Genomic DNA, 17,452 nt, shown 5'->3' on the forward strand with positions numbered 1-17,452 from the left:
AACGTGTTTTAATTATTATAATTATTACGCAAAAAACACGATTGATAAATATTCCGGGCTGTAACACAAAAAAGTTTGTTCTCAGCTTGTGAAAACTGTTAACATAGCGCCCCCATATACGATCCTTTCTCCCTTATTAAAGTGACTATAACTGTTAGGCCTACCTTCGTTCTCATGGGCCTGCTATATTTAATAGTGTATGTACACTGATAATTGCACGTCTTCTACCAATAAGGCCTAAGCTGTAATTTCGCCAATAAATAACATTAAATCGTTATTACCCTATTAAATAATAATAGATACTATATCGTATTTAATATTAGAGGGTCCACTAATAAGTTTAATATAATTCATATAAAACAAACATTATCTTCAGAAAGATGAACAAACAGTTAGAAATATAGATTTCCTCAGGAAGTTTATATGTTTATATTGTCATGTATTAATTATTATCGTTGTTGTATTCATTGAACTGTTATTGTTATTGTTAGTATATACTTAATGTTAAGTCACGTTCGATGAGTTGTGGTTTTCCTATTCATATTAGGGTCAGGGTGGCATCATAATATGCTTATGAAATGAGGATATGTTGCTAGTATTATACATTCAATTCAGGCAAGAGTGATCGAGGAACAGACAGCAGTAAGGTAAGTGTGTAGTGAGTCGACCTATTTGCCAATACTTTATTTATGAAAGATTTTTAGTGTAAAATGTCAAAGCCTATCGTGTTAGTTTTAGAATTAGTTATTATAATGTTGAAATATTCTCGTGTATGAATCAAATCAGTGTATATGTGTACAGTTGCGTCTCAGCAGGAGGTTTAGTTATGATTTAACCCAAGAATTGTACAACGAAAACCCCGTCCCCCACACCCCCTAACCCATAACACAAATGATTTTTAGCTTCTCTAAAGGTCTATTTTGCTCACCCACTAACAAAATTGATTTTTTTAGTTTCTGTAAAGGCCTATTATCCCCGCCCACTAACAAAAATTATTTTTAGCTTCTGTAAAAAGGCATGTTGTCCCCGCCCACTAACAAACATTATTTTTAGTTTCGGTAAAGGCATGTTGTCCCCGCCCACTAACAAACATTATTTTTAACTTCTGTAAAGGCCTATTGTCCCCGCCCACTAACAAACATTATTTTTAGCTTCTGTAAAACTAAAGGCCTATTTCCACCACCCACTAACAAAAATGATTTTTAGTTTCGGTAAAAGCTTGTTGTCCCCGCCCACTAACAAACATTATTTTTAGTTTCTGTAAAGGCATATTTTCCCACCCTGCACTAACAAACATTATTTTTAACTTCTGTAAAGGCCCCACTAATAAAAATGATTGATATAACATTCAACTTCTCACTGTAAAGGAGAGCGTCTCAGCCATTGTACACTTTACAAAAAATAACCGGCAGAAAATTATAAAATTATAAGGAGAAAGGTGAAATTCGCTCTTTCATGCTTCTCCTTTCATAATCACGTAGGTTGTCAAGTAGACTGGGTAACGGTTGTGGTCAATATAGTAAATTAATTAGTAATGTGATTATGTTTTAAACAGTTGCATTGTGGGGGTTATAAGTTTACTTCATGATGATATTCAAAATTATGTGGTTTCAGTCTAGAGCGAATTTCATCAATCTGGCCCCTGGTGAAAATGCCACAATGATGTATCAAAATTTTAATTCACATTATCAGACACAATTAAGGGTTAGTCGCACATCTAAAATGGACGCAAATGAAAACACTGACGTTATCGCCAATCAATCAATGTTTTCCCCCATTCAATTATTATAATGCTTAATGAATGTTGACAAACTACGACCACAGAGTTCAGACAAAACAGGACGATGGTTTCCACCAGATCACGTGGGGACGCATTAACGTATGGAGCGCGGTTTGGAAATATAAACATAATCCATATGTTTATTGAAATTGGGATTAATATTTTGTATTAATCCAAATTATTATCAGGATGTATGTATATTGGCCTATTGTCATGTACTGTAAGCTAATAGCACATTTTTCTGTATGCTTTGAATCTTCTCGCCCCTTATTGTTTTAAAGATGGATAGAGAAGTACATTATACGGAATTACTCGACATATGGATGGATTATAAGCTGACGACATTAATAATGCATCAACACCAATCCACTCAAGCGATTTTAAAATAAAATACCATGTATTTTCTGTGCATGCTTTAAGTTTCGCCTTGTTTTAAAGATTAGTATATATATAAGTGGCATTCAAAAGGTACACAGAAACAGACAGACAAACAGACTACAGAAAATAAACTTTTCTCTGTAAAGCTCTGTCAAACTTTATGTGACAAAAAATGGGATGTGCCCATGTATGGACATGATGATGTCATATCACTATCATAATTTAACCCTATCACTACCATATTTGGGCACATCACACTTGTCAAACTAGTTTAGTGTAGATAAAGCTTAAGATCCCTGTAATATTGTAAATAGGCCTATATTCAATTGCTGAATTTAAACATAATCTAAATTTCGAGGTATGTTTGTACCAAGTAGAATGATAAATAATACATTGTGATGAATAGTTAATTGATTTATTCTTGTAGTCTTTATTTGATTAAGATAGAGAGAAGTGGTCTACTATACTTGAAGACGCCGATGATATGATAAATTAAAATAAGTATAACCTAACCTATATCTACAGAAGGGAGTTTTTAGGTACCATAATAATCCTCGATAAATAGTAACCCAGTTCTACTTATTACCTATACTCTAAAAAGTAACAATCCTTTAAACAAAAACACTATTCAATTTTACGATATCCGTAAGGAAATAATCCCAATTGTTTACGTTGGTACAATAACTGTCCTTGGCATACCTTTTAATTTATATCAAAATTTCAATCAAGATCAAGAAGAGCAGTTATTTGATATTATATGAAATAGTGCTAGGCCTAACTCTTTTTATCAATTAAGTTTTAGAATCAAATATTTCTGAAAATGTTTCCACTATAAATCATGTTACGTAACAATTCTTGCCATTGTATATTGTAACACTAAAGAAATATTTCTTTAGATGTAGAGACTTACACATTTCGTTTTTACCGTAAAGTGTTTCGCCCTTGATTAAGTGGGTGACATTATGTTGAAGAATGTACATTACATTCTAATATTATAATACCTAGTCCCACCTTCGTATTAGATAAGTAAGCCGGTACCCATACCTAACTGGTACTTTTTTAGTAATCCTCTTTGATCCCTATTACCATGGTCACACTTTTTTTCAAAAGAATTTAGTAAAAAATGCATCGTCATTCCTTTGCGCATGCAGTATTCATATTTCCATTTAACGATGCGTTCCCACTGAACGTTCAGTATTCGACTCGCGTGAATACTAAATTCGACTAGTGGAAAACAGGCTTTAATCTGGAAAATAAATTGGAAGAATTAGGCCTACATTGAACTGCTAAAAAAAAGAGGAAAAATGAAAATAATGACATATCGAACGAATAAGAGTTTATTGTGTTTTCTAAAAAAATGATGTAAGCAGTAATGTTGAGAATATCTCGGCGTTTCTGAATCAAAGATGAAATTATTAATAGGATTTTGTTGATTCATACACGTTTTTGACATTTGCGAGTCAATCATAAATGTCATAATCCTTGTGTAGCTAATTTAAAGATATTTTGTCCCACTAAAGAGCTGAAATTGACTAGCTGTCACTATTTTTTTAGCCCTTCATGATTTATTATATTTTTATGTAACAATGTTTTTAATTTATTTTTGGTAAAATAAAGGAAAGAAAGATATTATGATATTTTCCAATTTGTATTAGTCATTATTGTAGTTTATACTCGTGTAGGCCTAAATATGTTTGTTTTTATAAACTGTCAAAATTCCTAAAGATATTCCTTTTAGTTACCATGGCCGAATGGCTGTGGTTATGTGTCTTTGTATGTAGGCCTACAGTATTTCAAAAATGTTTTAGTTATTTTAGATATGATTGACAAAAACAATCTTAAACTTTAGAATATTAGCATAACAACAGTGTTTGGATTGGTTTGGCGCTTTTATGAAGTTAATTTGCCAAAATCGAGATAGCTTAGCGTGCGGTTAGTCTTTCATTGTGTTTTCACAATACATGTATTGATAAGATTTTCGGCGTTTGTAATAATTTTAAATAAACAGTAATAGAAAATAACAACTGTAGGCTAGATATCAGTTACCTTCTTTCTTATATTTATTAGTAAGTTAGGTAACTACTAGCAAAAAGTACATCAGTAATCTGGGAGGTTGGCCTTTCTGGAAAGGATACCTAGGCCTATAGGCCTAATTGTATTTATTTATTTTACTTAATCACCCTCTTGATTGGCATTTTCGAGTGACTGTCTGAATTTTTTTAAAGATGTGTTGTTCTCCTGAAAAAATAATTCTAATAATAATAACATAATAGCTATCCACTTTGACAAAAAAATGTATTTACCTGAAAAATTGTAATTTAAAGCAAAAAATGGTTATTTTTTCATTTTATAAGTTTTTTTCCTACGGACGTGATTAAAACTACAACCTAACATATTTAAAGTCTGATTTAATTATTCTTCATGTTTTCGGGGGACAATGCTTTTTCAAGATAAAGGTGTTCAGAGAAGAAAGGTATTTCTGAACAAAAAACCCCATTTAAAACTGTGTCACTAAACAAACTTTTTCATAAATATAAGCAAATAAACTTATTAAATAAACATTAAAAAAGTGGTAAACATAATAATATAGCCCAATAAAAATGTGGTGAGACACTGTCAAAAATAAATCTTTGTCAGTTTTGCTTGAATGCTTACGAAAACATGTATTCATAAAAATTTGAACTACCCCTATTATAGTTGCTTTAACAATACAAATTCCACAGTTTAGCCTACACACCTCCGGCGTCACAACTCTACCACTGATTGAATCAGTTCCATATTTCGCAACGCAGACAACACATTAAACGTCTTTAACACGCTATAAAGCAAAACTGACTGAAATTTCTTAAAAACAAAAGGAAATATTTTAAATACTCGGATGTGCCTAGTAGGCGTGTAAAAGTAAAGACGATTTGACTTGTTTCTTTTAATAGGAATGTATTTGTTGTCTATTGTCACTTGTGGATTGTTTTTTTGTCTCGAGGTTGTGTAACACAATAGTGTAGTTTAGTATACTAAAGGACAATTAAAAGAGAGCGAAACACCGTAGATACAATCATTGACTATGGGAATCTAACGGACTAACTGGGACATCGTCGGAATATATTACCACATTTTGTGTAAGTATAACTTTTTACTTGTTTTTTTAAACTATTGATAACGTTGTTGTTTGAAGACAATCATAACATGACATAAGCTGTTAAACATGAATGATCGGAATATATTACCAAACTTGTGTAAGTAAAGTATAGCTTTTTACTTGTTTCTAAAAAAAAACTATTGATAACGTTGTTGTTTGAAGATAATTATAACATGGCACAATCTGTTATGAATATATTAACAAACATTGTGTAGGCCTATATAAGTATAACTCTTACTTTTTTTAAACTATTAAAAACTTGTTGTTTGAATATAATCATTAGACGGTATTATATGTATGTATATCATTGTTTTACCCATTTGGTTATCGGTAATTAATGTATATACTTCTCCTATAAAGATGTTATTGGAATAGTTCTCAAAAATGATATTTCAAACTGACAGTATAGAATAAAGAGTACGGTATGTTATAGGCCTACTAAATTAAGTCTTGATTAGGGCTGTTATTAAGAATTCAAACCTGTATTATGAACCACCATGAAGGATTTTCGGAAATAAACGTTAAGATCCATTTTTATCAGAACCTAGACCTAAATTCATATATAATGCTATAATTTCTCTGTAATTCCACCTCTGTAAGATCATGGATACATTATTTCATAAATAGTTCCTCCATGGTTAGTATGCATATGAGTTTCCATCGCGACATTTTCTATGCTTGACAATTCGGCTTGGACATTATATTTCAAAATGAGAATGAGCACTATAGTGCTTATTTTATTTATTTAATTCACAACTGTATATTATTATATAGGTATGCAAAATCATGGATGTTATTATCTAAATAATTATCATATAATTTACTGCACAAATCTCCTCTCTAAGCACCTTTAAGGACCCTTGGTAATTGCTAATCCCTCGTTAAATCAATGCCACGAAATGGAAGATACAAAACTATACCTCCATGCTGTTAATAACGAACATTATAATTCACACTGAAGTATAATATATTACTCATACATTTTCATAAACAACAATGGATTATGATTATCTTATTTTTTTCTTTATGACTAAACCAATCATTACATTCATGCTAATTATGTAATAAAAGCTGATGTATGTGTTGCAGCAAGCGATAATCGATGGGCTGTCTTTTACATTTTCCTGTTTTTCTTTAAAATGCGATTTTAAAAAACAAATAAGGGATATCTTTATTTAGATCTTAGAACAAACAGTCACTTTCTCGAGATCAATGGTTATATTTTACATTGGTTGTTTATATCCCATTAATGGAGGAAAGATATATTGAATGGTAAGTTATTATATGCCTATCATTAATATCAATGTAGACTGTATTGCATGTTACTCGATGTGCGCTACTTTATGACGTAACATTACTTTAACTACGCAATCCAAAGTAAATATGGCGGAGGACAGGGCCACATGGAGGAGCGTTGTTAAATCCACGGTCCCCAACATTCCCGAAACGGCTAATAAGGGTAAGGTAAAGTAATGTATAACCATTTTAAATGTATTATTTGTTTTATAGAAAAGGTGCACTACGGCGCTATATTGCATGAGTATTTAAAGGTGTACTGTCACAGTTAGTCTGCATCATGGCACAAGAATTTTTATACAACAAAGAATTACAATTATATGCAAGTGTAGCTAGTATACGAATTGGGAAAAGGTTAGCTGACGCAGATGATGATGATCCGGAGGAGGAGATAGAAAATCAAAGAAAATCACAAAAACGACATAAATTTTGGCTTATTATCGTTTTTATATTTATATTATTTACCGGTGTAGCTGCAATTACATCAGTGATTATTTTCATCTTAAATAGCGGTGAGTACATGTGTCATAATCATATTTTTTAGGCCTATATTGTTCGGATAGACGGCAAGTTTATGCCAAAGTTATTATGTTTTTTCAAACGCTAAAAATAAGGTTTATCGCAAATAGCTTGATTATTTAAAGAGGAACGTGTCATTGTACAATGCATGATGGGAAGGGTTTGGAAGAAAACGTCACGACGCGTACGTACAAACAACAAATCACGTATGTACGCTTCGTGACGTTTATTCCCAATATTTTAAACAGATTGGCTATAAGATTTTTGGATAAACTAAACCTTAAGCCTTGTCTACACTATCAAACTTTATGTGACAAAAAAATGTGATGTGCCCATATATGAACATAATGATGTCATATCACAACTATATTTGGGCATATCACTACCATATTTGGGTACAGTTTGATAGTGTAGACAGAGCTTTATAAACGAGTGAGGCCTAAAAACAGGAGATATTTATATTCTCGGTGCTCTTTCCCCCGTAGATGGTTCAGGATCATCGAGTTCAGCTAAACCTAACGTAACGACGATAGTTCCAGAATTCACTCTTTTATGTTCATGTAAAGGAAGGTATGAATGTGTTTCTGTATGTATAGTGTAAGTGATGAATAAGTAAATTCTGATAATTGTGTAGGCCTATAAAAGTTAACAGTAAAAATGTCTATTATTGTATTTATACGTCACAAAAGACTTACTTCCCTTTGTCTGGGGGAATTTCAAAATGACCAAAATAGTACATTAGTTTTTATTCTAATCAGTTCAAATTCCAATTTTTTTTAAACTTTGATTTACTCATTTACTCAGCTCTGTCTACACTATCAAACTAGTTTGATGTGCCCAAATATGGTAGTTATATACCCAAATATGGTAGTGATATGACATCATCATGTCCATATATGGGCCCATCACATTTTTTTGTCACATAAAGTTTGATAGTGAAGACAGAGCTTTATTAATTTAAAGTAAAATTAAAGTATTTTGCCTATCATTAATTTTATTTATTTAATAGAGCCAGTAAGAGATTGCATATGTTGACATGTTTGAAAGATTTGGAATGCCTTGTAACCATCTGCGTCAAATGTATATTAGCCACATAAGACCTGTAACTGAATATGCGTGTCCGGTATGGCACTCTGCTTTAACCTTAGCACAAACTTGAATCTATACTGGAACGCGCATTTAGAATAATTCTCAGACAAAAATTTGCATCTTATGATCAAGCAATTAAACTACTTAATCTTAAATGTTTAGATCAAAGAAGAGAAGATATTCTTCTTGATTTTGCTAAAACAAAATTGTCCCTAACGCACTTCCTAAAATGAGAGGCAAAACGTGTGGTAGGATACTTAGAAATGCTAAGAAGCAAAGTGAAATGTATGGCAAAAAAAAAACAACTCATGTTTCCCAGCCCTGTGTAGACTAATTATTAAACCAAAATAAATACATTTCGGAAAAATAACAACAATAACAATTACAATAGTAAGTTATGTCAAAACGTGTATAATATAATATTTTGTGTAAAATACTTTTATCAGTCTTTTCCATGTGTAATATCTCATTTTTAAAATAATTATTTACCTTTTTAATGTTGTGAACTTTGATGTTTGAAAGCTTGTACCAATTTATTATGTAAATCTCGTGCTATTCAGTTTCATTCTATATTATACTGCAAAGAGAAATATTGAATAAAAGCAGAATAAATGAAATTTATTTAATTAAAAACATTTTTAACTGTGAATATTTTAAATAAAAGAACATTTTGACTTATATTTTGACCTAGAAAACCAATTGTAGAGATAATAAGGTAGCACTTATTGATCCTATCATTGTCGTGTTTTAAGAAAGGAAATGAATGACTGGCCTTAAAATAAAGCAAAACTTTGAATAGAGTTCGTTAGAGATGAAACGGTAAACAGATTCAAATTGTGCGTGCGTGCAAACCAATGTCTCGGATCAGGGATTTTGTGTCCTGAAATCCTCTTAAAATTCGATAGAGGTTAAGCCTATCCCAATTCCACCCTTTTTTTAAATCAATTGCAAATAATCAATTTTATTGATTAAATATTGAACTAAGACATATTAAAGCTGTATCGGTTCACACATAACACAATTATTTTATTAAAATTGCCTACTCAATAAGTTAATTTAGAAGAAATATGTTTTACTATATAATTGTGTATAAACGGTAAACAGTCAAACTAGTTTACTGTATCAAAAAAGTGTGATGTGCCCAAATAAGATAGTGATATGGCCAAATATGGTAGTAATATTACATCATCATGTCAATATGTGGGCACATCACATTTTTTGACACATAAAGTTGATAGAGTAGCACAAAGCTTATAGATATGAGTTTTTGCCAAATCGCCTTTTATGTGGATGGAAATGCACCTGAGTGTCTGACACATTTCAAACGGTGTTCTGTGTAAAACTATGTCAACACTATCAAACTTTAAAAAGTGTGCTGTGCCCAAGTATGGTAGTGATATGGCCAAATATGGTAGTGATATTAAATCATCATATCCATATATGGGCACATCACATTGTTTGTCACATAAAGGTTGATAGTGTAGACAGAGATTTAGACATGCATTTTTGCCAAATCTCTATTTTCTCTATTGATAATTAAATATTACTGTATCATTTTCATAGGGTTGGTAGTACATGTTCATCAGAAGGCTACAATACGAATATCAATGACTGTCCAACTTTCTTTCACAAGTATCGTACATACGATGGCTCCTGCAATAACGTTTGTAACCCAAGCATTGGCAAGTCACACACTCCTCCAAGACGAATACTTCCGCCAGTTTATTCAGACGGTAAGAACGTCATATGAAAATAAAATAGCAATTAGGCCTATATGTAAATGTAAATGGGGGAATAACCTTACTGGGCTGAATTGCACACATGTGTGGACGGCACTTTCCTCTCCTCCAAGGGTATTCGTGTCGAGTAATGCCACCAAACGGCGGCCGTTCATCTGTCCACAACGACAGAGGCTAAATGGACCAGTACACCGGGGTTACCCCTACTTTTCCGAAAGATGTACTGGGTTCTTTAAATGAACTAACCTATAAGGAAAAAAAGTGAATTTAATTCAGCAGAATTTCAGGTTCAGGTTTGCATCCAATTTCCGCGTAAGTATGCGTTGCATTTTCGCGGTTCACATGTCCTGGTCATGAGTCGAGTTCAAATTTAGTTTCGCATGCACTGTATTTTAAATTGAGAATGTCCCGTATAACAATAGTTCATAGATCTAGAACATGATATGAGGAAATACTATGACAAATCAATCTAATAGGTTTGCTAGAGGCGCAGATTAACACCCAAGTATCACATAACTATAGAGTTGAGTTGTTATTGAAGTAGTAATTATAATATCAAGATCTTACTATATTAAAGCGTGGTTCCCACTAGCGACGCAACACAAGGACGTAACGCAACGTAAGTGAATTGACCTATCACAAGCGATGGCGTATTCGCTTGTGATTGCTAACTGCCTATAGCTTCGCTTGTCATTGGTTAAAACGCTTGCGTTGCGTTTACGTCCTTGCGTTACGTTCTAGTGGGAACCAAGAGTTAGAAAGTTAAAGGTACGCTAAAAGTTAATAACAATGGTGTAGTAAATAAAGCGTTGAACAATTTAAGATCAAACTCTGGTGTTAATTCCATGTTTAATTTAGTGGGCCGGTGTATTTTTTTAAAAGTAAATAACTTTATTAAAAGTGAAAAATGGCCTATTGAAAGTCTGATTTATTAATCTTCATTTTCATATTTTTGGAAGACAATACATCTTTAATAATAGTAAATAAAGTACGTCCTTTTTCCAATATTTAGAAAAAGCATCGCCGAGATTGTCAGCTGCTGAAGAGGAACTACCAAATGTTAGAAATGTTTCTGTGCACTTCTCACATGAGGAAAACTTCAACATCAACTGCAAGTACACGGATCTGGTGATGCATTTTGGCCAATTGCTGGACCACGATATGGATCATTCGGTACCAGAGGAAGGTAACATACATTCAGTATTCACTTCATTCATATTTGTAATATTGCATGCAATCCCCCAAAGAACAATCATCAGCTTATGATGTGGGCATCTATAGATAAACCATTTTTATAATAAAAACATAATGGTTACGGAGTCGTTTTGTTTATAGGTTTATTAATTTATTCATAGTCACTGTTGAACAAATAGTTATTTGCTCTCTAATTTTCTTCGCTTTGTAGACATTTATCTGCTGATGTGCAAAACGAAGGTCATTTAGCTTAAAGTATTTCTAAACTATCATATTTAATTTTTTCAAAAAAGTGTGATTTTCTCAAATATGGTAGTGATATTCCCAAATTTGGTAGTGATATGACATCATCATGTCAATATATGGGCACATCACATTTTTTTGTCACATAAAGTTTTAAGAATCACATTTACAATTCCATCAATTTTAATGAATTTTTCTTAATGTGTATTTTAAATTGTGAATATTGTAATACTATTTCTGAATCACCCTTTTTAAAACAAGTACCTCCTCAAGTATATGTATCATTCTATTCATTTAAATGTGTCTATTTTGGTAGAAAGCCCACGTGTTTCGTTTTACAAACAGCTATTGCACGCTCGAACGATAGACTATTACATGCCTGTGGCTAGTATTGTTAACCGTATGACAATTCTATAGATTTTAAAAGTATTTTGTCAGCAATTTGAATTTTAGAAATACGATAAGATAATCGTTATAGGTTCCTTTTATCTAATAAAAATATATGGTGCCTTTCACAGATCATTTTCTTTGAGTCTCCCAAAACTAATTATTCAGATGAGAGTTCACATGCACTCACCTGAAGTTCAATTGTTTGTGTTTTTTATATTCAAACGGAAACAATAAAATGGCTCATAGTGTAAAATATTCACTTAAAATTAGAGTATAGGTATAATAAAACAGACATAAAAACGACAGGCTTATAAAAGGGCTATATTATACCAGATAAAACAGGTTATTTGTGTATAGGCTTCTGTATACTAAAACGTACTGTGTGCGTTGCTTACGTTGATAATCCAAGTTATTGATTTCAATTCGTTTTTTAGAAACCGGCCAATTTTATAATATAATCATTTTCGGCTTAAATCTAGTAAAAAATCTTTAAATTCGCTTCACTATTTCCAAAAGACGTTCAAGTTATGAAAACCAAACACTAATTTAGATAGCCTAGACTTGCTCCAAGTCTGTATGTATTGTCTTTTTTATGCCATTCCACACGTCGTCGTTTTGATTTTTGTCTGAAATCTAAACTGAAGTAATACACGTATGAAACGCCATATGTGCCAAAATATTTATTAATTATTATCCGTCTGGAGCCCAGAGTATAGATAGTTATGCATGATGTAAATGAAATGACATATAAAATTATTGAAGTCAAGTAATTTGAAATCAAATTATTTTAATAATTAATTGAATTTTAATCGATTTCATATTATTCGTATTTAGTGCCATGTGGCTGTAATCGAACCGACAAGTGTCTACCGATACCCATACCTAAGGATGACCCGTATTTTACCAAACCATGTATGGTATTCAAACGGTCGCAGAGAACGGCCGTCGAAGGATGTCCGTCCGCGCCAACTGAACACGTGAACGTTATTACGTCATATATTGATGGCTCATTCGTATATGGATCGACTGAACACGAGGCAAAGAAGTTGCGATCGTTTGGTAAGTTTGTAAAATACTTGTCATGACCACAGAAGAACGTACTTTTATCAAATTCAATGAAATTATGTTAGTTATTTCCGGCAAATCTAGTAGACATTTGTTCCATGGGACGTTTTACTGTTTTATTTTTATTATGGAAAGCAAACAGACCCTTAAAGATGTATTGTCCCCCTGAACAAAATTAATGTTTAAATTTTTTAATTATTGAATATACCATTTTAATGTCACATAATAGTTTAACAAAAATTGAATTGAATAAAAATATATTTACCTGAAAAAAACTGTAATTTAAAGCAAAAAATAGACAAGTCAATGGGGTTTTGGTTGAATTTGACCATTTATTTTGTCATTATATATAAGAAAACATTTTGTTTTTCTTTTTTACGGAAGGGATTACATTCATTAAAATTTCAATCAATCAAACAATTTAAAGGCTGATTTAATTAATCTTCATTTTATATATATATTTACGTTATTAGGCCTATAACGTATTACGATACATAATATAATTTTTAAGAAATAAGTTAGTGTTAATTTGCACATGCATATTTTATATCACATCATAATAGTTAATTAATTATCGATTAATATTAGTTTCAGGTAAATTAATAGTACTTAAAAACCCATCAGGAAGCCATTTGAAGCCAATCCTACCACACAACCCAACGCATAGCAAATGTAAAGCCCAGACAATAGTTAAAAAGTGTCCGTCAGCAGGAGATAAAAGAGCATCTGTACAGCCAGGCCTACATGCGTTGCACACTGTATTTGTACGGGAACACAATCGCCTTACAGACAAACTAACCATTTTGAATCCACACTGGAATGATGAAAGATTATTTCAAGAGGCTAGAAAAATTGTATCAGCTGTCTTCCAGCATATCACCTATTCGGAATATCTTCCAGTTATTCTTGGCCAGAAAAGCGTTCAAAGGCATAATTTAGCGACAGATAGCACGTATGCATATAGTGACTGTATAGACCCGTCAATAAGTAGTGTTTTCTCTTCTGCCGCGTTTCGTTTTGGACATAGTCAAATTGGTTCGTTTGTGGCGCGTGCAGACAAGAACTATCAACCAACGTATGATCCTTTGCCGCTTAGAGGAACCTTTTTTAACGCATCCGTTCTTGATGACGCACGTGCTGGCGGTGTCGATTCTATCATTCTGGGCATGCTCAGTATCGGATTATTCAATGTGGATTATCAATTTTCGAAGGATATCACCGAACATTTATTTTCGGATCCACCAAATGCGTAAGTACAAACCAAACATGTTTATAGTTTATATTGGTACATACAAACACATTCACTGAGACAGCGTTAGTCCTAATAAATTTGTAATGAAAAATGGTGTTCTTGAATACATCGACGTTTAGATTGAAAGTTATGTCATGGCATTGGAATGTTAGATTTTGAATCGCTGTGCGTTTTGGCCCAGTGCATAAATGTGATCATTGGGGATTATTCCTTTATTATTTTTTTGACAATCAATTACATTGTTTTTGTCAATTCAACTGAAAGCTTATAATTTCATTTCGTATTGTACAGCCCAGGGATGGATCTTTTAGCCATCAACATCCTGCGTGGCCGTGATCATGGTTTAGCATCTTACAATGATTGGAGGGACGTATGCGGGCTAGGGAAAGCAGACACGTTTGCCGATTTAACCGAAATAAGCAAGGAAGTGCAACTACTTCTACAGAAGATATATCAGTAAGTATGCAAACAACATTTCAAAAAAATGACACCGACCAATTAATTATTCTATCATTCTGGGAATGCTCAGTGTCGGATTATTCATTCTGAATAATATTCTACACGGTCGCTGTCCATGGAGTTTATCAGGGGAGCATTTTTGTGTGACGATATAGAGGGCGCTATACACAACAATAGAAATTGCGGTGGTTATAACGTAACATACGTAAAATAGAGTTTAGTGCACTTGACAATTGAAAAGATATGGTTATCTCAGTCATGAAAAAGTATGTATTGTAAAATGTTCTAACTAACGTCATTATTAGTATTTATACTTTGCTCTGCACTACTACGATTCATGAGTGACCTGGTTCATAAGTGACCTGGTTTTAGAAGACATGTAATCAAATACAATTAAATGAACTGTGACATTTTATTCTATTTTTTTTTTTCAGAAATGTCAATGATATTGATGCTATTATTGGAATGTTTAGTGAAAGACACGTTGACGGAGCCCTCGTTGGGCCAACGTTTTCGTGCATTCTTGGTGAACAATTCCATAATCTTAAATTTGGTGATCGATTTTGGTATGAAAACACGGAAGGACACCAAGCATTTAGTAAAAGTAAGTTTATTTACATAATTTTAGTGTATTATTCATAATTCATGTTGCTAAAATTATCGTTTATTTCTATTTAGCAAACAAAATCAAACACACTATTGGGTTTATCAAATTAGTAAATCAACAAGTAGGCAATTCAAATCTCGAGTTGTCTGCTGGTTGCTGACGGTATCATCAATAAGTATCAATTGATTAATATTTTTATAAAATTGTTTTTTCAAACTTTAATCCACAGCCCAATTAGAAACAATTCGTACGTCAAGTTTAGCAAGACTGTTTTGTGATAACCTCGATGAGATAGAAACGGTTCAACCACATGTTTTTATCGTGCCAGACAATGGATTCGAAATAGGAAAATGGTAACTTGACTTTTTTTTATTGATTGTTGAATAATAATAGCAAATATTGTGTTTTACTATTATCTTCCTTCAACTAATTTGGTAACTGTATATTTTTTTTATTAATATTAGGAAAGAAAGTGTGCTCCCTGAAGGCCTCGTGGAAATATACACAGACGACCAGTTCTCGTATGCGTACAATAGCCGCGTGCCGTGTTCTTCCGCGACTATTCCTTCAATTAATTTAAATGCTTGGAAAGAAATTATTTGAAATTTGACGCAATACAAATTTAAATGTATATTTATGTTTAATGGAAAATAACATCAATAATGTGTATTAGAGAGAAGCCAAAGTCTGATCATGGAGCTATAAAGGTCTGATCTAGTAAACTTGGTCTCCGGTGAGTGGAGGCTGCAGGGATATGAACAGAGATCCAACCACGCTACATTCTTATAATTTTTAACTACATCTCTGCTATCTACAAAATCGAACTTTATGTGACAAACAATTTTATGCGCCCATATATATGGGTATGATGATGTAATATCACCACTACCATATTTGGGCATATCACTAATATATTTGAGTACACCACCCTTTTTTTTGTCAAACTAGTTTGTAAGTGTAGACAGAGCTTTAGATACCTTCTTGTTCGTTTGATCAAATTGGTTCTTGGAGACATGAATATCGGCTTTTCCCGGGCATTCAATATCAGCCTACCCAACAACTCTGATGAGAGGACATTTATTATAAAGGCGATTATAATGTGGTAGCATATTCGCATTTTTTTAGCTGTGGTTGTGTATTGGAGTTCACGCTCTAGTTTGTATATAATTACCTCTATGATATAACACTTCAACATGGACATGTTATTATATATACAAATTTCTCTTTATGTGCAATAATTATATCAGTTTTAATTATGTATATATTATATGAGCTTATATAATTATGACACTTGAACTTTAAAGGTCAATAGTATGGTAATTTATTTAAAATAAAGTAGGTTTATTAATAGTAACGATCGTTTCTAGGATACATTGTATTGAATCGGGAAACTAGATATATTGTAAATAATGTACAAAGTAATTCTGAATTAAATTAAATTTGTAAGAAAATGTGTTCAAAACTATTTTGTTTAATGTGAATATTTATTTAACATTTGAGAATTATCTTCTTATCGGTTGAGGGTTTCTGATGGTAGTAGCAATGACTATTCGGTGTGTGTGTCTGATTAATTCTATTTAAAGATGTATTGTCCCCCTGGAATTTTTCTTTTGTACATTTTTTTGTTGAATATGCAATTTTAATGTTACATAATATGTATTCACTTTACCCAAAATTGGATCAAAAAAAATGTTTACCTTAAAAAAATTAAATGTGTTTCTACGAAAATGATAAAGATTTTGGAGATGATACATGATTAAATGATGGTTGATTTATGATTGATATTATATTATAAAAATGATGATGATAGTGGTAGTGATGATAATGGTGAATGATGTTTTTGTCATGACCGGCTTTCTTTGATTTTATATGTATAATTATATACAAATGCATTTTGTCTTTTTGTTTATGGGTCTTGCGTGACAAGAAATCTCTTTTTGCAAGATCCTCTATTAATAGTAGACCTATTGTTGTATTGTTTCATTTGGATTATATCTTTCCTCTTTTTTAACTGTTTTGTTTTATCATTGATGTTTATTTTTCACATGATGTATTTTACTATATACTATGTATTAAATAGGCCGTAAAGAAAAGCTCGGCTTTTCTATTCTTACATTCGGCTCCTCTTATTGCATTTTAAAATTTTGTTTTGCTTTCATGGGTTTACTATTATAAATTGAATTAAATGACTAGACTAGACAATAAATCGGCCTTGATGATTTATACAAAAATGCGGTGTACGTGGTGTGTGTAAAGCTTTTTGGATATAATGGATGCTGTCCTCTATCGATCAACCACGAAA

General features: G+C 32.2%; 1 protein-coding gene across 2 annotated transcripts; it reads left to right on the forward strand.

The window, feature by feature from the left end:
- The first annotated feature begins 503 nt into the window (after positions 1-503).
- LOC140044629 (salivary peroxidase/catechol oxidase-like) lies at positions 504-17,229 on the forward strand. Of its 2 annotated transcripts, XM_072089222.1 has the most exons (12): positions 504-647; positions 5,092-5,277; positions 6,807-7,105; positions 7,598-7,682; positions 9,765-9,934; positions 10,953-11,126; positions 12,602-12,826; positions 13,421-14,081; positions 14,376-14,540; positions 14,978-15,147; positions 15,380-15,503; positions 15,615-17,229. In XM_072089222.1, exons 3-12 carry the CDS (start codon positions 6,874-6,876, stop codon positions 15,751-15,753), a joined length of 2,145 nt encoding a protein of 714 aa, XP_071945323.1. In that variant the 5' UTR covers positions 504-647; positions 5,092-5,277; positions 6,807-6,873; the 3' UTR covers positions 15,754-17,229. The 2 variants fall into 2 exon arrangements, with proteins under 2 accessions (XP_071945323.1, XP_071945322.1); XM_072089221.1 differs by lacking the exons at positions 504-647; positions 5,092-5,277 and having other exon boundaries at positions 6,691-7,105; positions 7,598-7,709.
- The last annotated feature ends 223 nt before the right edge of the window (positions 17,230-17,452 follow it).

Source organism: Antedon mediterranea, chromosome 3, assembly GCF_964355755.1.
Source record: "Antedon mediterranea chromosome 3, ecAntMedi1.1, whole genome shotgun sequence".
Classification (NCBI taxonomy): Eukaryota; Metazoa; Echinodermata; class Crinoidea; order Comatulida; family Antedonidae; genus Antedon; species Antedon mediterranea.

What these genes read in the sequence shown, in the direction of transcription:
- LOC140044629 (XM_072089221.1), top strand. Translation starts at nt 6,874, where the DNA reads ATGGCACAAGAATTTTTATACAACAAAGAATTACAATTATATGCAAGT. An exon ending in TGTGTTTCTGTATGTATAGT is followed by an intron (nt 7,710 to 9,764) that starts GTAAGTGATGAA and finishes TCATTTTCATAG; the next exon opens with GGTTGGTAGTACATGTTCAT. An exon ending in AAAGAAGTTGCGATCGTTTG is followed by an intron (nt 12,827 to 13,420) that starts GTAAGTTTGTAA and finishes GATTAATATTAG; the next exon opens with TTTCAGGTAAATTAATAGTA.